The sequence below is a fragment of the Panthera uncia genome, chromosome F2 (assembly GCF_023721935.1).
Source record: "Panthera uncia isolate 11264 chromosome F2, Puncia_PCG_1.0, whole genome shotgun sequence".
NCBI classification, from domain to species: Eukaryota; Metazoa; Chordata; class Mammalia; order Carnivora; family Felidae; genus Panthera; species Panthera uncia.
Genome location: NC_064812.1, coordinates 49,505,882 through 49,533,512, shown reverse-complemented (window position 1 = coordinate 49,533,512; position 27,631 = coordinate 49,505,882). Strand labels below are relative to the sequence as shown.

The 27,631-nt window shown below is 40.1% G+C and overlaps 1 protein-coding gene across 2 annotated transcripts; it reads left to right on the top strand.

The window, feature by feature from the left end:
• Positions 1–431: 431 nt before the first annotated feature.
• Positions 432–27,378, top strand: E2F5 (E2F transcription factor 5). Of its 2 annotated transcripts, none has more exons than XM_049633215.1 (8): positions 432–767; positions 18,215–18,324; positions 19,475–19,636; positions 20,907–20,950; positions 22,186–22,250; positions 22,818–23,085; positions 25,674–25,718; positions 26,955–27,378. In XM_049633215.1, the coding sequence occupies exons 1-8, from the start codon at positions 534–536 to the stop codon at positions 27,062–27,064; spliced, it is 1,038 nt and encodes a 345-aa protein (XP_049489172.1). In that variant the 5' UTR covers positions 432–533; the 3' UTR covers positions 27,065–27,378. The 2 variants fall into 2 exon arrangements, with proteins under 2 accessions (XP_049489172.1, XP_049489171.1); XM_049633214.1 differs by having other exon boundaries at positions 25,671–25,718.
• Positions 27,379–27,631: the final 253 nt, after the last annotated feature.

The following is a 27,631-nucleotide window of genomic DNA, read 5'->3' as shown; positions in this document are numbered from 1 at the left end:
CCACCTTCACAGCTCAGAAGCTAATGGCCACTGGCCATAGTGATTTTCTGCCGCAGAGAAGTCCTTGCTTTCTCCTGAGGTGGCTGCGGGAAGTCGTCCTTCCTCGAGGCAGCTCACCAACTGTAGGGAGGCGAGTGTGAAACACAGTAGCTACGCTCCCCCTCCTCCCGGCGCGCTCCTCCTTCCCACAGAAAAATGCGTTTCCAGGCAACCACGGGCCACGACGTCACTTCCTGCCATTTAAATTCGGGTCCCCACCCCTCGCTGCCCCTTCTCTGCGCTTCCACTCCCCCTCCCCTCGGTCGTGGGCTCCATTCACGCTTCCAGGGGCTTGGGGAGGGGGCGGAGGCCCGGCGCGCCAGCCGCCCCGAGTCCGGTGGGCGCCGCGCGCGCACCTGTTGTTTGCAGGCGCCCGCGCCCCTCCGCCCTGCTCTCGGCCGGCGGCTGCTGGAGCGGCCGCTGCACAGCGGGCCCGGCAGGTGGCCGCGGGCGGGGACGGACGAGCGGCCGCACCGCCGCGGCGTGGGGACGCGATGGCGGCGGCGGAGCCGGCGAGCTCGGGCCAGCAGGCGCCGCAGGGGCAGGGCCAGGGCCAGCGGCCGCAGCCACAGCCTTCCCAGGCGCAGCCTCCGCAGCAGCCGCCGCCGCCGCAGCTCGGGGGCGGCGGGGGCGGCAGCAGCAGGCACGAGAAGAGCCTGGGGCTGCTCACCACCAAGTTCGTGTCGCTGCTGCAGGAGGCCAAGGACGGCGTCCTGGATCTCAAAGCGGTGAGCGCGGGAGGCGGGGATGGGGGCGGACTAAGCTGCCCGCGGCCCCCGGAGAAGCCCACCCCCTTGAAGCGCGGGGTCGGGTGGCGCGGTGTGGGCGCGCCCCGCGGGGACCGGGCGACCCCCCCAGAGCCAGGGCCATGTGGCCGGTGCCCAGGCCCACGACTCCAGGATGGGGGAGGGACGAGGGACCGGGTGGCCCCGACCGGCCGCACGACCAATGGGGCCCGGCGCAGCGCCGGGCTCTCGACAAAGAGCCCAGTACCTGGAGCGCGCCCGCGTGGCTTCTGCTGGCGCAGGAACCCGAGGGCGCCCGAGTGTCCTAGCTGCTCCGCGTCCACCTGTGGCAGAGGCGCAGGGGGGACCCTGGCACTCTGCCTGGAGACACCTGGGAATTGATTTTGCTGTTAGGAATTGGTGGTTTTCATAGGCTATTCTACTTGAGACGGTGTTCCCGTTGTTCAAAACAAAACAACCCGATTTTGCGGATGAAAGAAAAAAAAAGAACTTTCCACACTCATTCCGCGTTGAAAATAATAGTAATAAAGAAAAAAACCCTCTTCCTTGTACACTTCTTTTCATCATCCTGATGGGAGGGGGTATTTGATTTTAACTTAATTTGATATATGGTACAGATTTCTAAAAGTGAGATATGCCATCACACAAAAAGGGGACGTTTTACAGCTTTCCCTCAACCTCAAAGAGGGGGAAGCGCTCAGTAAGCTCCCCTGTTTCTTGAGAATGTGTGCTTCCGTCGTGGACTACAGTTCACATTTTTCAAACAACAACATGCATCGAAAGCTGTTGGGTTAAACAAAATGACTTAACCGTTCCAAGCAGGATTTGGAAGGATTCCACAACGCTGAGGAGCAGGAGACTGTGATTACTTGAATTAAAATTCAACCAGTGCCCCAAGTTTAAGAACCAAAGCTTTGAAAGCAGAAATTACTAATGAGTCGTTAATCACTGCAGACATCTCCTAGCCATGTCCCCGATATCTGAAATCCGATTTTACCCTGATGATTGGTCCCAACAGCCAGAGGAGTACAGGAGGGACCGCCTCACCTGGCTTGAAAGAGTGACAGAGACCATCAAGGCTGTGCCTAGAGCAAGAGAAGGGGCATCTGAGAGCATTTTATAGTACTTCCTGAAGGTAGAGAGGAAGGAAGACTCAAGGGCCTTCCCGACTGTAGCCCAGAGGGTGCTGTTTTGTCTGAGAATGCCCATTTCTTTCCCTGAGCACAGTAGGTGTTCCTTAAGTGATTGGGGAATTGAATTATTCGGATTCCAATGAGGCATGGTAGGTGCGTTTTGCATTTGGGGAAGTAGTTTCTACTATCTTCTTTTTTGAAGTGTTATTGCTGGAATTTCCCAACTCTGGAAATTCCTTGTTTTTTCTACAGCCTCTTCCTCCCTTGCTTCCTCCCTGAAAGTACTTTATGGCATATATAGTATTTAGATTGTCAAGAACTAAAATGGATTTGGTTTAAAGGATTTCAAAGGAAGCCATGAGGTTATCAGAGTGCCAGACGTGCTACAAAACACGGCTTGTAAACTATCGTTCAAAATCTAGACATTCAGTTGTATCATGAATTTACTGTGTAAATGGACTGTGCTTTCAGTAGAGGGAATCAGGGAACTTTGGGGTTTTCCAGATACAGCTGCACTCTGAGGGTTTAACTTTGAGGACTTTCTTTCTTTCTTTCTTTCTTTTTATTTTATTTTTTTTTAACATTTATTATTGAGAGACAGAGAGACACAGATGGTGAGCAGGGGATGGGCAGAAAGAGGGGGAGACACAGAATCTGAGTTAGGCTTCAGGCTCTGAGCTGTCACCACAGAGCCCCACACGGGGCTCGACACGGGGCTCGACATGGGGCTTGAACTCACAGACTGCGAGATCATGACCTGAGCCGAAGTCAATCGCTCAACCAACTTAGCCACCCAGGCGCCCCAAACTTTGAGGGCTTCTTTCTCAACTCACCTGGCAAAATGATGGAACTTTGCATTTCTTGCTTTTAAATTCTTAAGACTTCCTCCTGTTTCATCTATGGCCATTGCATTGTTCTCCAGAAGTCACAGGAACAGTGAGTAGAGAGAGTGGAGTTTACATAACAACATTGTTCCATTCATCCTGGAACTTTCCTTAAAAGTTTCAAAAGTTTTTGCAGTTACGTTTTGTCTCTTTATATCAGTGATTTTTTTTTTTTTTTTTTTACTCCTAAGGTACACTTTGAGTATCATTCTTTTTCACATATACATGAAAAATATACATACTTCATTTATTTACATATATTTTTTTCAATTATTTTCATATATGTGTAAAATCTTACTCATGTAAAAATCTTGCAGTGAAATCTTTCCAGTGATGCTTCTTACTGTGAACCATGACATACATTATTGAAAAATAACATAATGCTCCATCTTGGTGATGCATTTCTTCTTCATAATATAACTGAGAACGTAGACCAATAAAGCAAATAAATTCTAATAAAGCTGTTCAAGTATAAGTTAACAATTAGAAGGGATTAGAAACACCTCGAAAGTGTTTTGAGAAATTTAATCATATCTCCTTCCCACACCACATAGTCTCGTTTATAAAAGTGGGTACAGTAGTCACATCTCTTTATTCCAGTGAGATGACACATTACCTCATGCTCCTCAAGCTTTATCTGGTTTGCCAGTTTATGCTGTTAATAGCTACCATTTATTGAGAGTTTGTTCCAGGCTTTTTACAGATCTTAACTAATTTTATCATCTTAACAACTTGGAAACTTGAGCCTAACTAACGCCCCCATTTCACAGGTGAGAAAACTGACATGTTAAGTAGCTTGCCCAATATGAAGCAGAAAGTGACAGAGCTGAGATTTGAACGTAGACCATTTTTCTTACTATGCTATAATTCCTTTTAGTATTCCTTAAAACAAAACAAAAAACTTCTCATTTAGGTTTTTCATCTGTGTAAGAACATGGAATGTTTCTTGTAACAAAACATGAGTTTTTGCATGATTATTTTTATCCCTTTACCCATGACGGAAGAGAGAGGTATTGAGCTATCACTTGAAAAATGAGGGTATTGATGGCGAATTCCACGTTATTTTACAAATTAAACTAGGGTTCTACTTTTCCAGAAGTAAGGATTTAAAGAACTGTTAAGATAGTCAGAACTGTCCATTGTTTTGGAAACTCCTATTAAATATAATTTCTAACTGAGTTTCTTTACTTGCCATTTTGGCACCGTCTTGAACTTTTTAAAGCATGATTAAGATGGCTTATCTCTTATAATTATGTTACAAATTGACTGCATGGTACCTAGGTTAAAATGATAAAGTATTTATGATGTTTCTTATCTCACAGGTCCCTGACTCATACCCATTTATGATTAGCTAATTAATATATGCCCTGGATGAAATAAATAATTTAACATAACATCTTACTTTGTGGCATAAAGCAAAGATTTGGTGTCACAGAATAAAGACAGAATTAGCCTGAGGAAAGATATATTAGTAGTACAGCCAGAACTTTAGTGCATGCTTAAAATTCTCAGGACAGGTTCACTTCTAAGTGTATAGCCCAAAGATTTGGAAAGCAGGTCTTAAACAGATACTTCTATACCCCGTGTTCATAGCAGCATTATTCATAATAGCCGAAAGATAGAAGCAGTGCAAATGTCTATCAACAGATGAATAAACAAACAAAATGTGATATGTACACACAATGGAAGATTATTCAGCCTTCAAAAGGAAGGAAATTCCCAAACATGCTACAACATAGATGAACCTTGAAGACATGCCAGTTACAAAAAGGTAAATACTGTGTAATTCCTCTTATATGAAGTAACTAGAGTCGTCAAGTTCATAGAGACAGAAAATAAAAGATTGCCAGGAGCTAGGAGGAAGGGGAGAGAGGGAAGTTTCATGGGTCAACACATTATGGGGCTGAACTATGTTCTCAAAATCCATATGGTGAAGCCCTAATTCTCGTACCTCAGAATGTGACTGTATTTGGAGATAGGGCCTTTAAAGAGATGATGAAGTTAAAATGAAGTCATTGGGATGGGGACTAATCCGATCAGAATGGTGTTCTTAGAAGAAAGGAAATTTGGACACACAGATGCCAGGATGCATGTCCACAGAGGGAAGCCTGTGAGAGGACACGATGAGAGGGTGACCATCTGCCAAGAAGAGAGGCTGCATGAGAAACCAAACTTGCCAACAGCTTGATCCTGCACTTCTAGCCTCCAAAAGTGTCAGAAAATAAATTTCTGTTGTTTAAGCCACCCGGTCTGCAGTCCTTTGTTACGGCAGCCCCAGCAAACTAATGCTATGGATTTGGAGTTTGTCGGATGAGAAGAGTAGTGGGGTCTGGTTGCACATCAGTGTGAATATACTTAAAACTACTGAACTGCACACTTAAAAATGGTTAAGGTGATAAATTTTATACGACGTGTATTTTACCAGAATTAAAAAAAACATATAAAACAACAGCGATACTACGACATCCCTACTAGAATGGCAAAATAACACAAAACACTGAATACTGGTGTGAATGTGGGACAACAGGAACTCTCATTACTGGTGGGAATGTAAATGGTACAGACCCCTTGGAAGACCATTTGGCAGTTTTTAGGAAACTGAACATATTCCCATGCGATTCAGTAATCACACTACTTGGCATTTACCCAAATGAGTCGGAAACGTGGGTCTGCCTGCATATGGATGTAGATACCAGGTTTCTTTATAATTGCCCAAACTTGGAAGTAACCAAGATGTTCTTTGGTAGGTGAATGGATAAATAAACTGGCATGTTCCGACAAAGAAATACTATTCAGTGTTTTTTTGTTTGTTTGTTTTGTTTTTTAAAAAAACTATCAAGCCATGAAAAGACATGGGAGAACTTTAAATGTATATTACTTAGTGAGAGAAGCTGATATGAAAAGGCCACATACTATAAAATTCCAACTTTATAGCTTTCTGGAAAAGGCAAAACTATGGAGACAGGAAGAGATCAGGAGTTGCTGGAAGTTCTCTAGAGGGCAGAGCACAAGAGAATGTTTGGGGCAATGAAACTACTGTGTATGACACTGTAATGGTGGATATATGTCATTACATATTTGTTAAAACCCACAGAACGTGTAACACCAAGAATGAACCCTAATGTAAACTCTGGACTTTGAGTGATATGACATGTCAATGTAGACTCATCATTTTATTTTTTAATTTTTTCAACGTTTATTCATTTTTGAGAGACAGAGGCAGAGCATGAGTGGGGGATGAGCAGAGAGAGAGGGAGACACAGAATCTGAAGCAGGTTCCAGGCTCCCAGCTGTTCGCACAGAGCCCGACTTGGGGCTCAAACCTACAAACCTGAAGATCATGATTCGAGCCGAAGTCGGACGCTTAACCGACTGAGCCACCCAGGTGCCCCTAGATTCATCAGTTTTAACAAATGTCTCTGGTGAGAGATAATGATAGTGGGGGAGGCTATGCCTGTGCGGTGGCAGGGGTCTATGGGGAACTCTGCTTTCTGCTCAGTTTTGCTGAGAACCTAAATCTCCTCTAAAAAAATAAAATTATTAAAAATGCACATAAAAAGGTGATCTGGATACATCTATTCCAATGACTAATTATTCAACATCAACCCAATATCAATAATCCTCATAACAAAAGTGTAAAGGAGATCTATCTCCATTTTGCTGATAGGAAAGTGAGGTGTGATGAGGTTAAGTGGCAATCGGTATCCATAGTATCTAAAGCCCCACGTTGGATGTAGAGCTTACTTTTAAAAAAGAAGAAGAAAGAAAAGGAAAAGAAAGAAGAAAAGTTTTGGAGTGCCTGGCTGGCTCAGGCAGTGGTGCATGCAACTCTTGATCTCGGTCGGGGTCATGAGTTCTAGCCCCACATTGGGCACAGAACTTTCTTAAAAAAAAAAGTATCCACAGAATTGACATATAAATGCCAGAATTGACACCCTGAACCACCGCGGTAAGCAAAACATGTACCCACCTCCAAAGTTTTGGTGTCATTTCAAAAACAACTTCATTCAGTACAAAAAAGAAGAAGAAGAAAAAAGAAAAAGAAGTCAGCCATCTCGCTTTTCCATCTCTGGACAGGATAAATAGGCTTGTATCCAAGACAGTAGTTCTGAGTTCTCGGACCCAGCAGTGTGTCCTTGGGCAAGCCTCATAAGCTGTATATCTTACTGAAATGGAATGTACAAACTGCATATAGTTGCCCCAAGGAGGAGGAAGTGATGTAGCCACCATAACTAGAGGCAGTGTCTTGTGTGAAAAGTACCAGGCAAGTTTTATTTTTGCACTAAGCTAACAGCCCCTCCCCCCCTTTGAAGAAAGGTGGGGGCCTGAAAGGGGTTATAACAGTATTTCTCAATGTGTAGATGGAATAGCCATCTACATTGGAATAGCCAATGTGTAGATGGTATTTCTCAATGTGTAGATGTATCAGACTCTCCTGGATCTTACTAAAAATACAGATTCTAATGTTGGACCTGAGAGATCGGGTTATGTAGGGCTAGAGAAGGGGCCTAAGAATTTGCATTTTATTTAAAAAAAAAATTTTTTTTTAACGTTTATTTTTGAGACAGAGAGAGACAGAGCATGAACAGGGGAGGGGCAGAGAGAGAGGGAGACACAGAATCTGAAACAGACTCCAGGCTCTGAGCTGTCAGCACAGAGCCCGACGCGGGGCTCGAACTCACGGACCATGAGATCATGACCTGAGCCGAAGTCGGACGCTCAACCAACCAAGCCACCCAGGAGCCCCAGAATTTGCATTTTAAACAGATACCCCATGGGATTCTGATTCCTGCTGGCATTTGAGAGCCATGGAATGAATCCTGCTGCCTCTCTTTTTCCCATCCTATTCACAAATCAGAAATAGCTTCTAGTGTTAGGAGCTAAGATTGGTGAGTTCTGCATTTGGGAAAATGTGAGAAGTTGGGGATTGAAAAGGTCCCCCTTTCATATGCTCTGATATAGTTACTGCTCATATCTTTGAATTGCAACATATTAGAGCTCTTAAATCTTACACTGCTAATTAAAGGGCCTAATTTCAAGTGGAAATTAAACAGTTTTGAGAATTATTTTATAATAGAATAAAGGAAAATCCACTTTTACAGTACAATTCTCGACTTTTAGGAAGAAGAGAATCCCAAGATTTTGAAAGTTTGCATTTAATGTTGAAAAAGAGCAAAATCAGCACAACTTTGGCCGAATCTCCATTACGTGTGTTCCAGGGGACTAAGCAACAAATGCAGTGATGCTCAAAAGGGTGAAAGGGCCTCAGTGAGTGGGGAAGGGTTCTTTCCTGGAGTGAAGAGCTTGTAGAGTCAGGAACATACACATTTGGGGAGCATTCTTAACAAGGCTAGGAAGGAGTTTCCAGTTGACAGCCGCTGTTAACTGAGATTATATTAGCAGTGTCCTGGTGTGGTAGTTAGGCTTTCACTGATTTTATACCTCATTGTCTTTCTATAACTATGTTATTAAAAGTTTAAAAGGTAACTGTTAACTGACCAGAAACACACTTTGAACTGCTGTCACACTTTAAGGGGGGGAAAATAACACAGAAAGCTTAACAAATCCGTGAAAAGGTAACACCATGAAAGCATAATACACAAAATACATCAAATGAGTAATAACCTGTTTCTATAGTACATGTGAATGTATGCAATTCCTTTTTCTTTTTAATAGAGTTGTGTAGTGGAAAATGAATTCAGACAATTCTGGTGTTGACAAACTTGCCAACAAAGGACTCAAAAAGTTGAAGGCAGACCAGCAAAAAAGAAAGAGAAAAGAAATTAGGGGTGAAAGTAGTAACTTTCAGATGAAGTCTACCTTAATATCAAGAGTACTGGGGGAGCCTGGGTGGCTCAGTTGGTTAAGTGTCCGACTTTGGCTCAGGTCATGATCTCACAGTCTGTGAGTTTGAGCCCCGCGTCAGGCCCTGTGCTGACAGCTCAGAGCCTGGAGCCTGTTTCAGATTCTGTGTCTCCCTCTCTCTCTGCCCCTCCCCTGTTCATGCTCTGTCTCTCTCTGTCTCAAAAACAAATAAACGTTAAAAAAAAAAAAAAACTTAAAAAAAAAAAAGAGTACTAAATGGTATAAGCCATTAAGAATCCTAGAAAAGAAGGAGTCAATAGGATCCAAATGGGGTGAATGTTTTGAGTAGGGAAATACATTTTTTATATCTATTTTTACTCTTCAGAACCTTTTTTTCATACTTCATTGTGCTTGACTATCTTCCCAAGTGTTAAAGTTAGTTCACAGGTAGGGGTGTTTTATTATGATATACCTTTCCAAGAACAAAGTTTCCTTATTACTTTAAGGGAGAAATTGGATCAATAATAGTGATAATAGCTAATACAACTGTAATGCCTACCATGTGCCAGGCACTCTTCTAAGTGTTTCAGATATGCTCATTTAATCCTTACAATAGTAACATCTTAGGGACGCCTGGGTGGCTCATTTGGTTAAGTGTCCAACTTCTGCTGAGGTCATGATCTCACGGTTCAGGAGTTTGAGTCCCATGTCAGGCTCTGTCCTGACAGCTCAGAGCCTGGAGCCTGCTTCAGGTTCTGTGTCTCCCTCGCTCTCTGCCCCTCCCCCACTTGCCCTCTGTCTCTTTCTCAAAAATAAATAAGAAACAAAAAATTCATACAGGCCAGGAAATTGAGGCACAGAGAGGCTAAGTAACTTGCCTAGGGTCATAAAGTTAAAGCTGGGCCTGGGAGTGCCTGGGTGGCTCAAGTTGGTTGAGTGTGTGACACTTGACTTTGGCTCAGGTTGTGATTCCCTGGGGTCGGGGGATTGAGCCCCATGTCAGGCTCCGTGCTGAGCGTGGAACTTGTTTAAGATATTCTCTCTCTCTCTCTCTCTCTCTCTCTCTCTCTCTCCTTCTCTCTCCCTCCCTCCCTCCCTCATCTCTCTCTTCCCCCTGAACCCTCCTCCCCCACTGGTGCTCTTTCTCTAAAAAAGAAATAAAGTCGGGCCAATCTCCGAGCATATTCCCTCACTTCTGTGCCTTACGTCAGCAGGAAGATATAAAATGTGCAGAGGCAAATCCAAACGGTAGAAGAGCAAATGCACACTTGATTTTGTTCTTGTTCTAAAAAGTTAATACTTATGAGAAAAGAATTTCCAAAGCAGTTGAAGACTTAGACGAGATCTAGAGTTTCCAATTTATAGATTCCAGAATTTCATCAGGCTTTTCTTACTTAAATAGATACTTTATCAAATACCTTCTTTTCTTCTTTTGAGTAATCTTTGGTGACTTGAGTAAAACAATAAAACTGAAGTTCCTTATTATTATTTTAAACATTTATTTATTTTGGGAGGGGGAGAGAGAGAGAGAGAGAGCAAGCAGGGGAGGAGCAGAGAGAGAGGGAGAGAGAATCCCAAGCAGGCCCTGCAGCTGTCAGCTCAGAGACTGATGCGGACTCGAACTCATGAACCATGAGATCATGACCTGAGCTGAAACCAGAAGTCAGACACTGAGCCACCGAGGCACCCCTGAAGTTCCTTTTTAAAAGTGTATGCAGAATTTATTCAAAGGTTCAAGCTTCCAGTTGTAAAATAAATAAGACATGGGAATACAAAGTATAACATAGGGGATATAGTCACTAATATGTAACAACTTTGTATGGTGACAGGTGGTAGCTGGGTTTATCATGGTGATCAGAATGAATATAAATGTTGAGTCACTGAGTTGTACACTTAAAACTAATAAATTATTGTATGTCAACTATACTGCAATAAAAACAAATATAAGGGGTGCCTGGGAGGCTCAGTCAGTTAAGTGTCTGACTTCATCTCCGGTCATGATCTCATGTTTTGTGAGTTTGAGTCCCGCATAGGGCTCTGTGCTGATAGCTCAGAGCCTGGAGCCTGCTTCAGATTCTGTGTCTCCCTCTCTCTCTCTGTCCCCACCCCCCACTCATATTCTGTCTCTCTCTGTCTCCCAAAAACTGAATAAACATTAAAAAAATTAAAAAATATATATATATATATATAAATAAAAATTAGAACAAATTTAAAGCTCAAGCAATTGCACTACTAGGTATTTATCCAAAGGATAAAAAAAAATGCTGATTCAAAGGGGCACATGCACCCCAGTGTTTATAGCAGCGCTATGAACAATAGCCAAATTATGGAGACAGCCCAAATGTTCATCGACTGACAAATGGATAAAGAAGATGTGGTGTGTGTGTGCGTGTGTGTGTGTGTGTGGAGAGAGAGAAAGAGAGAAATACTACTCGACAATCAAAAAGAATAAAATCTTGAATTTGCAACAACATGGATGGAACTAGAATATATTATGCCAGGCAAATTAAGTCAGTCAGAGAAAGATAAATATATGATTTCACTCATGTGAAATTTAAGAAACAAAACATGAACACAGTGCAAGGAAAGGAAAAATAAGATAAAAACAGAGGGAGGCAAACCATATGAGACTGTTAAATACAGAGAACAAACTGAGGATTGCTGTAGGGATGTTGGGTGGGGGGATGGGCTAAATGGGTGATGGGGAACTCCCCTACAAGGGGAGGGCCCTTGTGATGAGCACTGGGTGTTATATATAAGTGATGAATCACTAAATTCTACTCCTGAAACCATTATAACACTATATGTTAATTAACTTGGATTTAAATAAAGTTAGACATGATACTGGTATATGTATCAATATCATATTTATGGATGACAGTTTAAGGTAGTTGAAAGGACTGGAGATTTTTTAGGAGAAATTCCTTTGGGGCAGGATACTGAGTGGGAATTAAAATACTATGTGCTTAGTGCTGCTTCTTGAGGGAGGCTTTTGTATCCTTAAAGTAAGTTCTTTATTTTTGGTATTTCATTTCCTGTTTGATTTAACATCCATCCCCTCCAGATCCATTGTACACAATGGCAGCCTCTTCCAGGAACTCTCCTTCTTGCCTCCACCTTAAGTAAGCTCTCTTTTATTCAGCCTCTTGTAACACTTTATCTCTACTGTATGGGGCTGTTCAATTTTTAGACCTCATTCTCTAGCACAAGGTGTTACCCACAGCCTTAGATACCTACACAGTTGTTGTGTTACAAGTACCAGTGGCGCTTTGCTTATTCAGTGCAATTTTTACAGCTTGGGAATTTTGATGGCACACCGCACTTATTTAAACTCTTGAAATTATAGAGCCCGTTTGAAAAATTCTGCCACAAACTTATTTCATGAATATGTAATTAATGCCAAATTCCATTTGGTTATCCATTAGCTTTCTGAATCTGTATCCTATCAAATGGGGAAAATGGTAACTACTTTGCAAAATGGCGTGAGCCTTAAATTAGGTAACATCTTCAGAAGATCCTCTTACACAGTTATCCCATTACTGGCTTATCAATGGTCTTAACTGTGGGTCGAAATCAAACATTCTACATGTTAATTACCTCTGGCAGTATATGAAATTAGCTAATAATTTCATATCCCACACCTTATAGGATAGACCAACAGAAAATCCATGTGGCACAGTTGAAAGGCAGTTCACTCAGTTTTTAAAATTTCTTAAAAATATTTTATGGGCACTCTGGGTGGTGTATCACTTGAGTTCTTTTCACCTCATTGTTGGCATCCCATCATCTGTATGTGTCTGTGCATGTGCATTTATATGCGCAATTCGTTATCGAATTGGTTTTATATAGTATTTCCATAGCACCTTCTTTACTTTTGGATTCTGGCCCAATTTCGTGTAGTGTTAGTTTCTGAAACACAGTAGCTAAAACACTGAGTACACATGTATTGACGGTTATGGGCCGGGAAGAGAGTCAAGTACCTGCTTTGCAGATGGAGAACCTGAAAGACAGGATGTTTCCCATAGTTATTGTTTTTATGTTAGTGCTTTTGAATGCAACATCATGCTCCATCAGGAGAACATTCTTGAACAAATGAGCTGCAACTAATCTTAACTCAAATAAACCTACCACATAATCTCTCCCTCCCAGAGTTAACACAGGGTCTTAGTGGACTCATTTGTTAAGGTGAAGGGGTGGGGCCAGGAAATTCTTTAAGCTCTTTTTAGCACTTATATGCGATCTCAGCTGTCCTGATTTAGCTTGCCCACCTCTTAATGGTATCACAAGCTTTAATTTTTTTCCATGTATTGATACCAAACTGTTTACAACTGGTGACATATTTTTAAATTTCTTTTTAAACATTTATTTATTTTTGAGAGAGAGAGAGAGACAGACAGAATGAATGGGGGAGGGGCAGAGAGAAGGGGAGACCCAGAATCCCAAGCAGGCTCCAGCCTCAGAGCTGTCAGCACAGAGCCGGACATGGGACTCAAACCCACGAACTGTGAGATCATGACCTGAGCCAAAGTCGTATGCTTAATCAACTGAGCCACCCAGGTACCCCAGTGGTGACATTTTTAGAAAAAGATTTAGTATTTGGAGGGGAGATGTATTTCTTTCAGAGGATTATGTTTATTTTTCTCTCAACTTGAGTTGGTTTGGTACAAATAGATGCTTCCTTTATGTTTTATAGGTCAGGTCTATAATAGCAAATGTAACCTTCTTAAGTACATTTGATGCATGCACATGTGCGTGTCTTCAATAGCTAATTGCCAACATGGGATGAGGATGTACTCTTATTGCACGTGGGTCTCACTTTAAATTCACCACCACTAACTTCAAAAGTAGTGATGGGTCCAGCATTCCTTTTACACTACTTACTCTCTTACTCTCCTAGATGAATATTTTACACTTTCTCCTTTTTTCTAAACCATTAAATGCCCCCTCCTCCCTTTCTCCCCCACCCCCCTCCCTCCACTAGCCTCCACTTAGGAAAAAATAGAAAGCAAACAGGAGGAAATGTCTAGTCTCTCTTCCTATCGTGTCTATTACCGTACCTACATCTGCGCTGGTCACTCGGCTGGACTTCAATTATTAATATGCCTCATTATTATCTAAGGCTATTCCTCAGCCTGATTCACATTCCCCTGTGCCTACCGGCAGCTGTCCCTTCTCTCCTGCATGGTTAATTATCCCTCTTCCTCCATTACCGGGCAGTTCTTATCAGCACAACTCACATGTTGAATTAGCTCCCATCTTTAAAAGAAAAGAGAAAGGAAGGGGAAAAACTTCCTGGCCAGACCCCACAACTCCCTGCTGCTACTGCCCCATTGTTCTATTCTGTTCCTCTTTGCAGCAGAACTCTTCAAAAGAGTTGTCCGCTCTAGCTTTCTTTCCACTCTGGTGGAATTTCTCCGTTAAGTCTTTGACTCCATTACTCTGCCAAGACAGCTCTGACCAAGGTCACCAGTGACCTTGCCAAAGTCAAATCCGTGATCAGGTCTCATGCTCATCTGACTCACCCTGACAGCAGTACTTGACACGGTCACTCTTACTTATACTCTTCCCTTGGCCTCCAAGACCCCACTCTTCCTACTTCTCTGTCTTCAGTGGCAAGTTGCTCCTCCCTTCCCAGATCTTAAACACTGGAGTGTGCTGGGCTAAGCCTTTAGACGTCTTCTCTTTCTGTGCTTACCTGCTAGGTGAATCCAGTGGGTTCCATCCCTGTGACCTAAAATGTCTATTTACTGATGACTACTGAATTTGTATCTCTAGCTTGGACTTGTCCTACCCCACACTCTCGTGTCCAGTGGTCTTCCGAACTACTCCCCTTGGAGGTCAAATTGTTCAAAGCCAAGTTCCTGAGCCAAAGGAGGAAACCAATAGGTTTTCTCAAACCTGTTCTTCTGCAGTCTTCCTCATGGCCAGTTGCTCATGTCATAAACTGTGGAGTTACCCTTAACTCTGCTCTCAGATCTACTACCTGCTATATTTTCAAAATATATTCTGAATCTCAGCATTTCTCACAACGCCCACAGCTGCCTCCTTCATCCAAGCAGCTAACCATCTCTTGAATGGATTATTGCCATTGCCTTCTCGCTGGCCTCTTTTTTTCTACCCAGAACAGCCAGAATGAACCTGTTCTATGCTAAAGCATAGCACCAAATCACCATGTGCTCGGAGCCTTCCAGTAGCTTTCCATTTCACTGGGAGTAAGAGCGGAAGTCTTTACGATGGCCTGCAAGACCCCAGTGATCTGGCCCCTTGGCATATGGTGTTACTGTCTTTATCTCTCTCACTTCCCTTCCCACCCTCCCTCCCATCTTCTCTCCCTTCTTTCCTTTTCCCCCTTTTCTCTCACTCTTCTCCCTCTCACTCACTGTTCTGGCCATACTGACTTCCTGTCTTTCCCTGAAGGAAGTAAGCATATTCCCACTTCAGAGCCTTTCTTTGTTCTTGCTGCTGCTTGTTAGATGTTCTGACTGCTGCTTGTCAGCAGTCACTTTCTCCATTCAATTCAAATGCTTCCTTATTCAGGGAGCTTTAAAATTCTGTTAAATATAGTCCCTACATGCATTCCTCCTAACATAATTATTTGTTTATTATTACCTTCTTTCCCTTCTTTGAAGGCAGGGACTTTGTTCTGTTACTACTCTATCCGTGAGACACAGAACCAGCTTGGCACATCACAGGTGCTAAACGAATGAAGGTGGTGGTTGTGATTCATTTTTATGATTTTTATGATTTTATAATTCCATTAAGTACGATGTCTTGAATTACTTCATAAAACTATAAGAATTCATACAATTTTTCAAAATACTACATACAACGTGATAGGTCAAGATACACAAAAACTCTAAATCACCTCCATGATGCCCTGCTTCAATCTGTATCTGATGATGAGGCTATTACTTACCAGCATTGAAGTATTAATTATGCAGCAGACATTGTGCTTAGATTATCTAGTTGAGTCTCTACAATTCAGGTATGTTATTACTCCATTTTACAAAAAGGGAAATGAGGCTTAATGAGTTTGAGACCAGCTGAAGATGGGAAGTGTCAGCACTGGGACTGGATCTCTGTGTGCCTAACTCCAGAAGCTAACATCCAAAGGAGATGGGGCTGCTAAATAAAAGCCTCCAGGAGATCCCCCCCTTTTTTTTTTCTTCCAATGTTTATTTTTGACAGACAGAGAGAGACAGAGCATGAGGGGGGGGAGGGGCAGAGAGAGAAGGAGACACAGAATCCAAAGCAGGCTCCAGGCTCTGAGCTGTCAGCACAGAGCCCGATGTGGGGCTTGAACCCACCAACCGTGAGATCATGACCTGAGCCGAAGTCAGATGCTTAATCAACTGAGCCACCCAGGCGCCCCAGGAGATCCTTTTTAAGACATATGTTCTGTATATGCTGGTCCTTTATGTGTTTATATACTTAAATAGAAAAGTATTTAAGAAATAATGTTTAGTTTTGGAAATTAAAGGACTAAAATTTGTAATTGTTAAACCATAATAAATTATAAACTAGATAGATTATAAGCTTTATTCTTTGTTTAAAAAAATGTTTATTTATTTTTGGTGGGGAGGGAGAGAGAGACAGAGAGAGAGAATCCCGACATGGGACTCGGTCCCACAACTGTGAGATCATCACCTGAACTGAGATCAAGAGTCTGATGCTTAACCGACTGAGCCACCCAGACACCCTGATAGATTATCAACTTTAAAAAGTCTTGAGCTAAAAGTGAGCATTGATGGCTCTCTGCCTGATGACTGATTGCTCTTGCAATCTAATTTCTACAAACGTGTCCTAATACCCTAACCAGTGAGCTATTGCTATGGTTGTGAAGGCTTTTGTGTGTGAGGTAGAGCTGGCTTGGAGTGCTCTGGGTTACTTCTTAAGAGGGCCTCTTCAGAGGGAAGTGAGATGAATTCTCAACTTCAGATTTTTATAGTTAACTTTGCAGGAGATTATTGCTCTTTAGAAAAACAGCTTCGAACTCAAGAAACTTTATGAAGGGGAGGAAACTGCTAAGCTAAGTGCAAGGAAAGAGGAAATTAACAAAACCATGCCTAGTCCTTTTAATTTTCGGGTTCTCTAGAAGAGATGGAACTAAACTAGTCAGAGTTGGGAACTCAGAGCTTCAGTTTCCGGTTCTTCATTCTCTCTGTCATATCCTACTTACTCTCCTGGCCCATTGACTGAGGCATGGATCCCCTTCCTGAAGATCTGAATAATTGCACAGTGGTAACTTGGTATTTTGGTAGCACAAGAAATGGATTGGTAGAATTGACATTAAATGCCCGTGAAGTTGGTCACACTTGCTCCCTGTAGAAAGTAAGTCCAGATTGCAAAAATATGCTTTCCTGGATTGTGTGTGTGTGTGTGTAGAGCTATGTTTTTAAAGAATTAAGAAAGTAATAATGCTTTGGGAGAGCTGGAAAACAATAATGTGAAGCTAAAATCTGTTCATTAATTTGGATAATGTGCTGAATATTGTAAGGACATGAATGTGTTTTTTCATTATTACCATGACTCTTACAGTGTGACTCCACATTCAAGATACGTTATTGTCTAACTCACCCCGAAAAAGAGCTGTAGGATAACCTCTTTTTTTTTTTTTTTTTTTTAATTTTTAACACTTATTTATTTTTGAGACAGAGAGAGAGCATGAACAGGGGAGGGTCAGAGAGAGAGGGAGACACAGAATCTGAAACAGACTCCAGGCTCTGAGCTGTCAGCACAGAGCCCGACGCAGGGCTTGAACTCACGGACCACGAGATCATGACCTGAGCCGAAGTCAGACGCTTAACCGACTGAGCCACCCAGGCGCCCCAGGATAACCTCTTTTTTAAGATTGTGTCTGTTCCATTGGGGACCAAAGCTCATAAATGTGAGTGGGAACCAATCAGAGAAACAGTACAACATTCCTGCATTTATTGATGTCATGGTGGCATGAAATATTTTTGTTGACCTTACTTTTGTTTAGTCAGACTACCAGGTTTTTGGATAATATTTGCTGGTACCACAACTTAGTGCTATGAATTTTGATTTCTTTTTGATTTCTTGTTTATGCTTTGTGTTGGGATGGCGTGATTCACTCCTCCATTTTCATTGTGAGTTTAAAAAATGCAGATAGCGTATTTCAAAGTACTGAAGTGTGTGTATAATTTAGAACTCCCCACATATCTTAATTACTAACAAGCTGCTGAGATATAATTTTTCAAAGTTTCAAAAAACAATAAAGGCTGTTTTTAGGTGACTGTATATGAACAGATAAAATAGGAAGTGATGTGGGTAGATAATCAGGAGCTCCTTCTCAGGATTAGTCCATAAGGTGACATGAAGTATTCTCACTGTGTTCTTTTATTTTTGTGGGCTTTGTGTCATGACCCTTTATATATTTTTTTCCCATTCTAACATCTGCTGGCTTTTAAATGGGATAATTTCTTTGGTATTTGCAATGTTTGAGAGATACTTTGAACATACTGGTTAAATTTGGCATTGGGTCCTCATGCTGTGAACTTCATAATCAACCTTTTTTTAATTTTAAAATAGGAATTGCCCTTTATTTCATTGTTCTTTGTCTCCCCCCTCCCCTTTTTAAAAACAGGCTGCAGATACTTTGGCTGTGAGGCAAAAAAGAAGAATTTATGATATCACCAATGTCTTAGAGGGAATTGACCTGATTGAAAAAAAGTCAAAAAATAGTATACAATGGAAGTAAGTTACAAACCAATACCCTACTCTAAAACCTATATTTTTCTTCCTGATGCTGTATAAAATCTGACCTTTATACCGTCTGGCTCTCCCTCTCATTTGGCCTGGTATTCTCAACAGGCCCCTCATCTTTCCCTGGACACTGCTCTGGGCCTCTGTATGTGACTCCTATGTTGGGATATTCCCTTGCTGTCTCCACTGTCTGATTTACACTCTGAAAATTCAAATCTTATTTTCTCCCTCAAGCTACTCATTTGGCACACATTGCATACTGCTTTGTATTATTGATCCCTTTCTGCGTGAGCATTTAGCTTCCCAACTAATAGAAACTCCTTAAGAATAGGAACTATGTCGTATATATAGGAATATGACCTTGTGTATAGTAGTTAATTGAAATGCATGTTGTCATTCATTAACTGTTGTATGGTTGTATGTTTGAATGTGAAAAATACTTTCGGTCCTGCAAATTCGTCCTCTTTGGCCCTAGTTTTTTCTTTTGTTTTGTTCTGTTTTAAAGCCAGAGTCTCACCAAAATATTAAAAGGTTGTAATTTACCAGCATCTCAGTCTATATCATGCGACTTCCAGGTGTAACTATGTAGCTTTGACATCCTTTTCTTTCTTTCTTTTTTTAAGTTTATTTACTTTGAGACAGAGAGAGAGACAAATGGGGGAGGGACAGAGAGAGAGAATCTCAAGCAGGCTCTGCGCTGCCAGCACAGAGCCCAATATGGGACTCGAACCCATGAACCATGAGATCACGACCTGAGCCAAACTCAGACGCTCAGCTGACTAAGCCACCTACATGCCTCAGCTTTGACATCCTTTTGGTGCCAGTCACTAGCCCGTCCTTTTAGATGAAAAACACCATTAGAACATAGAACTTTTTTTGACTTTATAAAAATTTTTATTTTCTGTATGGCAAAAACACTGAGAATTTTTGTGATTTGATTGTTCTTGCCAATAAATTTTCTAAGCAAATATGTTCAGAGGTACGATGTTTAAATTTTCTAAGGATTTTAATGCTTGATTTTTAGAAGAGTGTAAAGATTTTTGTCTTGAATAAATTACTAGTTCAGTTCTATTACTATAAAAATTAAGTGATGTTAACCTGGGTCTGATACTGGAGATACTGATTCTCATACGTTTTTAAGAGGTGTAGGTGCTGGCTGTAATACTAAAGAAGTCATAGATAGATTAAGATATCTTAAAGCTGAAATTGAAGATCTAGAACTGAAGGAAAGAGAACTTGATCAGCAGAAGTTGTGGCTACAGCAAAGCATCAAAAATGTGATGGACGACTCGATTAACAATAGATATCCTTTTAAATAAGTTACCCATGTAGCTGTAGTATATGTATGTATATAATGCATTCTTCCAGTCTGAAGATCAGTTACTTTATTCTAATGTTTCACAAAGTTTTCTAAGTGGATAAAGTATTTTAATTTTATAATATTCTAATAATTTATACTAATATTTGAAAAGTTTTTACCTCTTAAAATTACAAAGTACATCTATTAACATTGTTCCTTTGTTGCACTGAGGAAAAAAAGTCATTACTTTAAATCTACCATTAATAGGATGCCACATGCTAGCTAAAGTGTGCTTAGGGGGTCTCTGAATATTAGAAGGAATTGTTAAATGCACAGTTATATTTAAATAATTGTGCTCAGTGTTCTGAAGTGGTAAAAATTCAGTTACCTCTCAAGTTTTGAAAAATTAATTTTGGCTTGAAACTATCAAGCCAAACTATCATGGGCTGGCAATCAATCCAGGATACATTTTTGCCTAATATTAACTGAAAGATACAACCTACTTGAGGTTGGGGACCAAGGCTTATGTATCCATCATATTAAGTTGTGGGAAAAAATTAGTGATGTACTTCATGTGTTTCCTAAAAATCACTGTTCTCTTAGATACACATGATACTCTTGATTTGTAAACTTACCTAGATACTTATGGAATCTCTTAATTGCATTTATCTTCTACTACCTCTCATGAATTTTTGACTACTGTATCCAATTTCTTATGTTTTGTAATTTGTTGAATAAGTCCATGATCTCATTTGTTATTTCTTTTCTATGGACCAAAGCTCCTTAACAATTTGATAACTTAAGTGGGGTTTTCAGGCTGTACCTTGTGGAGCCCCAAAACACAAAAACCATTGAACTAGCTGATCATAGACTTTGCTGCACTGCTTTCCAAGGTTCTGGCCATTCCCAGACCCCTAAACCATGACCAGGAAAATTCTTAATGTGGAGGCATGTATGGTTGCTCTCCACTCCTGCTGACCGCATCCTTTTCCCCATCGCTCTTTCCCCGCCCCAGAAGCCCTGTCTCCATGAGGAATATGGAGGACTCAAATGTCACAAAAATCAAAAGTGGCTTCTTAGAGCAAAGGATGGGTACCCCTCTTATGGACCTTTATCTTTGCCTTTTCAGACTAAAGACGTCTTTATCTGACCATGTGTGGCAACACCTTCATGCACTTGGTCATTTTGTTTATTTTGGCCTGCAGATTTATTATCTTAATTTAAATGCCGAGACCTTGGTATACATGTTGTTCCTTAACTCTTATGGCAGTACATTTTCCTATGTAACTCATGAAGACATCTGTAATTGCTTTAATGGTAAGTACTATTAGTTTGTCCTAACATTCTTCCTCTGGTCAACCTATTTAGCGGAGAGTGAGTCAAAATTCCCCCACACACTCACCCTAAGTCATTAGTTTCAGGAACTGTGGACGTTCTGTGTTACTCTACAGTGCTCTGTAGTGATAGGCTGCCTTTGTTTCCGTTCTCATGACAGTAACTGCTTTGCACAGTTTTCACTTCATTGCCTGCATTGGTGGGTGTAAACTGTGTGTGGGAGGGGCAGCTAAATCAGAGGGAGATTAAACAGTTTCAAAGTCACAGAATTGTAGGGTCAGTGATTAAATTTGATCAAATATATTTCTCACTGGCACCATTTAGAAACCATGTGCAGTGTGCTGGTCACAAATGAACTCAAAGAAAGCGTGAGGGCAGAGTTAGGTTAATCCATTTTATAACCAGGACAGTTACTCCTAACCCTGTTCCATCCCATCCCCTGCCTCCATGTTTTCCCCTTGACAGGACAATACAGTGTATTAATAACATCGGTGTGTGTGTGGGGGGGGGGGGGGAGGAGGCTGTACCCCATAATTATAATACAAGTAAAATGAAATTTTGTATACATATTTATATTAATCATGTATGGCCTGTTAAACAGTCATGCATATTATGCACATAAAAAAAAAAATCTGCCAAGCACCTTGCCAAGTGAAATCTGATTTTCCAAGGCTATGTTGACAATATGTGTGGCCTTATTGCTTTACTCTGCCACCATATATCCTGAGCTTTCTAAGAAAGTTTGAGAAAGTATTTTTAATTTTCAGCTCAACAGTCTGCTATAGAATTTAGCTTTAAAATTAAGTTCACTTAAGCTCAAGATTTCACACTATCATACCTAATTTCTAGTATCCCTAGTCACTTAAGTAATTTAAAAATCTCAAGTAAACAGTGTTGAGGCTAACAGTTTCAGGAATTTCAGACTTTATGCAAGACTGAATGAAAGCAAAATTAACTTGATCTGAATTTGTTCATGAGAATAGAACTAACGAGTATTTACCCTCTTCTCAGATCTATTACATATATTACCTCATCTAATCCTCAAAAGAAATCTATGCAGTAAGGTTTATTCCCCCCATTTTACAGAATTAGGAACCAAAGCCCAAGGTTACCCAGCCTGGGATTCAAACCCAAGCATCTGATTCCAGAGCTCATACTCTTGCCACTGTATTCCAAGATCAATAGTATTTTCTAAACTTAGAAATTTTTTTCATCAGGTGATACACTTTTGGCCATTCAAGCACCTTCTGGTACACAGCTGGAGGTACCTATTCCAGAAATGGTATGCAGGGTAACTTTTCTTAATGTGGATCTGCTGTCTTAAGAAGGACAAATGTATTATCTTTAGCTGAACAAGAGCTAATTGTGTGTAAACACTTTCAAATACTGCTTTTAAGTTTTCTATCTGAAAGTATTTATATATGAGTTTGTATGTCTTTAGTACTTTAGTAAAATTATAGAAGTGACTGAATAAATCATTTAACATTTTGAGTATAAAAGTTTTTTTATGTGATTTTTTGAGCTAGAAAATATTAAGGAATGAGTAATGATATAATCAATAATCTTTTAAAAAGTCAGTTAAAATGTCTATATCTATAACTGATACAGCAATCCTAGCTGAGGAAAAAGTTCAACTTAAATATCCACCATACCAGATTGCTTGAAATTGGGTCTTTTTCAAAACATTCTCTAGTTGAGTCAAAGACATTTATTGACTCTATTCTATGTATAATTCTATGTTATATATACAATTAGTCCTTTATAGCTTTGCTTATCTTAATTTTTGGTGTTCCAAAGTAGTTAGAAATGTTAATACTTATTCATTTGTTTATACCCAATAACCTTAAAGGGTCAGAATGGACAAAAGAAATACCAGATCAATCTAAAGAGTCATTCAGGACCTATCCACGTGCTGCTTATAAATAAAGAATCCAATTCATCTAAGCCTGTGGTTTTTCCTGTTCCCCCACCTGATGACCTCACACAACCCTCCTCTCAGCCCTCCACTCCAGTGACTCCACAGAAATCCAACATAGCAACTCAGAATCTGCCTGAGCAACATGTCTCTGAAAGAAGCCAAAATCTTCAACAGACTCCAGCCACAGACTTGTCATCAGGTGAGTGTAGAGCCTTTGTTTTAAAAAGTAGAGAAGGAAAAATATGAATAACGTATTAAGTAAGTTGGAGAGCTTTTCTGAATTTGTCAGCCATGGTCATTCTATTACCAAACACAGGAGGAAAAATGGTAAGCTTAAGAAGTATATAGTGTCTCCTACACAGGACACACTGGGACAGGTATTATGAGGAAAATTTAAAAACAGATCCTGCTTTAATTCTGTTACTACAGATTTATTTTTTAGGTGATATACACACACAATCTGATTGTATATTCAGCATATATAATTGGATACAGTATAATGTGGCTAAGACCGTGTAGCATTATGAATAGTGTGAGCAAGGAAAAGATAGTTAATGGACTTACGTATGCAGTTTTCCTTAGAATTCCATGTTCGGAATTGATAGAAATTTGTTCATTCCCCCCTCCCCCCCCCCCCCTCATATTTGCTTGTCAACTTTTTTTTTTTAATGTTTATTTATTTTTGAGAGAGAGAGATACAGTGTGAGCAAGGGAGGGGCCAAGAGAGAGGGAGACACAGAATCTGAAGCAGGCTCCAGGCTCTGAGCTGTCAGCACAGGGCCAGACATGGGGCTCGAACTCACGAGCGGTTAGATCATGACCTTCTGAAGTCAGAAGTTCAACCGACTGAGCCATCCAGGCGCCCCACATATCAACTTTTTATCAGAGGTTTACTTTGTAAACCTTAGTCACTCATCTCTTAGTCACTCTAGGATGAATTATTGAAACTATTGAACTAACGATGAGTATTTACCCTCTTCTCCAATTACCTTTAAGAAAAATCAAACTACTGTAGAATATAGTGACATTTGCCTCTTCATATTCCTTGTTATACTTTTTATTTGGAAAGTTTAGTTTTATAGCTGATAAATGGTCTCAACTCCAAGTTAGGAAATCTTGCCTTCCTAAATTGTTTAATCTGAAATGAAAATAGCTAAATCTCCAAAAACTGGGCATTAGGAGTACCGTCCACATCTAAATTTGATTCCAAATAAAGGGCCCATGGCAGATATTCTCTCAATATCTGAAAGAGTTGCTGAATGAATTAAGTCATGCCAGTCTAGATGTAATATTGCAGATCATTAAAAGCTACATTGTACACAATCCAATTTGTTTATTTTTACCTTTGGGATGTGTCTCATTAGAATGTGGCATGAGTCTTACTACTGTGGGAATTCACAATACTTAAGAGTGAGGCTATAAAGATCTAACTGGACACGGTATTTTTCCTCCTTTCCTTCCTCCAGAAGTATTTCTATACTTAAGATATAGAATGGGGTGTGCACAACAAAGTGTACTCCTTAAAAAGTTTATGATCTAATTATAATTAATGGGGGCAAATCTAAAGACAGACAAGCTCTCTGTGGTTTAGACACCATTAGTAAGTCAGCTTCCACAAAGCATTAAACATTTTTTTCCAGCAGTTTCTGTATATAGTTTTGTATTTGGAAATAGTAGGGAAAGTAATTTGGGGTCAGATTTTAGAGAGGACCTTGAATATCAGACTGAGTTGGAACTTTAGCCAATAAGACAAAGATTTGTGAGCAGGGAAGTAGCAAGTTAGAAACTGCACACTGGTGAGTACAGGAGTAACAAGAAGATGCTTTTGGCCTGGGAAACAGAAGAGATTAGAGGCAATGGAGAATGAATATATGGTGTCTGCAGTTATGTAACTATAAAAGAACATTATGGCTAAGATGGGTGATAACAATGGGATTGGAAAGAGAAAGAAGAGATTTGAGAAGTATTGTTTAGGTAAAATAAAATAAGTAACTTTGATGTGTGAGATCCGGAGATAAATTAGAGGAATGGAAAGTAATGTTGAAGTTTCGAGATTGGGTAACTGGGAGAATTACAGTACTACTGACTTTGTAAAACCAAGGAGTCAGTTTTGGGAGAATGATGAAGAGTCTTTTGATCTACATCTTGAGTTTAGAAGTTAAAAGTAATGCGAAGCACAGAGTAGGTGCTCATGAAAATGGTATCTTTCTGTAAAGTTCTATACTTTAATAAAAGCTGCTAGTGTTTAACTTTTTAAACACTACTGTTTAAATATATGCTGTTTTTTAAATAACTGCCCTTTTTTTGATGTTTATTTTTGAGAGAGAGAGAGAGAGAGAAGGGCAGAGAGAGACACACACAGAATCTGAAGCAGGCTCTAGGATCTGAGCTGTCAGCACATATGGGGCTTGAACTCATTCATGAACCACAAGATCATGATCTGAGCTGAAGTTGGATGCTTGACTGACTGAGCCACCCAGGAGCCCCATAACTGCCTTTTAAAAAATTTTGAGAGAGAGAGAGAGAAAATGTGCATATGTGCATGCATGTGAGTGGGGGAGGTGCAGAGAGGGAGAGAGAGAATCCCAAGCAGGCTCTGTGCTGTCAGCGCAGAGCCCAATGTGAGATTAGATCCCATGAATAGTGAGACCGTGACCTGAGCCAAAATCAAGAGTTGGATGCTTAACTGACTGAGCCACCCAAGCTTCCTAAAGTAACTGCCTTTTACTGTCAAAATATATAAATAGAACTGTAACAAAACTTTATTATCATATTTGTTTCCAGCAGGATCTATTAGTGGAGATATCATTGATGAGTTAATGTCTTCTGATGGTAAGTAGTTTAAAATTTTACTACTTAAATATCAATAATGCTTCTCTAGAGTTTATAAGTGGCAAAAGATTGAAAAGAAATGCAGAATGTGTATTTTTTTAACTGCTTAACATCCTATGATGATTCATGAAAAATCTCCCACTTTAAAGTAAATCATAGGCATCCTTCAATTTTTATTTTACTGCATTTCAAGAAAAGAAAAAGACCAATAAGGGGATACTTACCACTTTCACTGAATAAATTTCTAAACTGTTAGCCCACTAGTCTTTTTCATGTCTGAAGAATTTGGCCAAGAAAAGTAAAATAATATATAGGTAATCTCAAAACCCAGTTTTGTAAATATCCCCACAAAGGCTAATGTCAAGCTACCAATGTGAACTATTACTAACATTACCCATGTCATCATCTAATCTGAAATAATCCTTAAAAATCAATTGCTACAAAATATTATAATTACTTTAGTAACTCTCTTGGGCTTTCACCTTCCTGTAAATTCTTGGATTCAGTCCTGTTTCCTAACAAATATAGCCGAACCTAGGAAACTGCAACTGTTAAATTAGCAAATGGTACAATAACCACTTAGAGAATAAACATTTCTGTAGAAACAAAACATCAGCATATTTATGAAGTCTAGTTCCTATTTCTCTTTTCAAAGTAGGAGCTTATTTAGCAGAGATCAGAGGAAATACTTTGACACTGTTTTTGAATCATACATTTTAGTGTGACAAGTTCAACCAACAAAAATTTTAACCTCAGGGCACCTGGGTGGCTCAGTCGGTTGAGCTTCCGACTTCGGCTCAGTTCATGATCTCACAGTTCGTGAGTTCGAGTCCTGCGTCAGGCTCTGTGCTGACAGCTGAGAGCCTGGAGCCTGCTTCAGAGTCTGAGTTTCCCTCTCTCTGCCCTTCCCCTGCTCATGTTCTGTCTCTCTCTGTCCCTCAAAAATGAATAAATGTTAAAACAAATTTTTTTTAAATAAAAAAAAATTTTAACCTCTATTTCTTAAGCTATACCAATGCATAAATTATCTTTAAATGAGAATCTTTCAAAATATACACTAAACAGAAGTCGTTAATTTGATTACAACTTTTTCTATTATTTCCTAAAAATTCTTACATAACATTAAGAAACATAGTTTCTTTAGATATTTAGAGAGATGTATTTGAGAGTATTCTGTGAAACATCATTAACTGTATATAAAACCCATGTTTAACACTGAATTTGTTTTACTTGCAGTGTTTCCTCTTTTACGGCTTTCTCCTACCCCGGCAGATGACTACAACTTTAATTTAGATGATAATGAAGGAGTTTGTGATCTGTTTGATGTCCAGATACTAAATTATTAGATTCCATGGAAACTTGGGACTGTTATCTACCTCTAACTGTAACATTTTAGACTTCTTAATAACCTAAGTATTTAAAATAATGAATGTAACACCTTTTTAGTTCACTGATTCTGAAGTGTTCTCTAATAATTTCTTTTTTACTTCACAAAACTTCAACCATAAAAACAAAGGGCTCTTTTCAACCATAAAAACAAAGGCTTTTTTTCAGGGGAAAAAGTGATTTGATACCCACAAATCCCCTCCCTTCCCCCTTAAGTGATTACATTCTGGGATTTCACCTTTTCTTCCAATTCTGAATCCTTCTGTTTTTTTCCCTCTTATGAGAGGAAATTTAAAGTAGACGAAGGTCATCAAAAACAAACAAAGTTGGCCAGCGGCTCATCCCTTGTCTTATATTTTTTTACTGCCACGAAACTGTCCATATTTCTGTGTGTCCTCCAATCCAAAAACACATTCACTGCCACTTATAAAGTGAAGGATGTAAACTAGGATATATTAACTGTTTCAGTGAACAGATTTTGTGAAGTGCCTTCTGTTTTAGCACTTTAAGTTTATCACATTTTGTTG

Excerpts from the sequence above, each read along its gene's own strand:
- E2F5 (XM_049633214.1), top strand. The coding sequence starts at position 534 with ATGGCGGCGGCGGAGCCGGCGAGCTCGGGCCAGCAGGCGCCGCAGGGG. Across the intron at positions 18,325-19,474 it reads AAAAATAGTATACAATGGAA|AGGTGTAGGTGCTGGCTGTA; the intron begins GTAAGTTACAAA and ends TACGTTTTTAAG. Across the intron at positions 23,086-25,670 it reads AGCCACAGACTTGTCATCAG|CAGGATCTATTAGTGGAGAT; the intron begins GTGAGTGTAGAG and ends ATTTGTTTCCAG.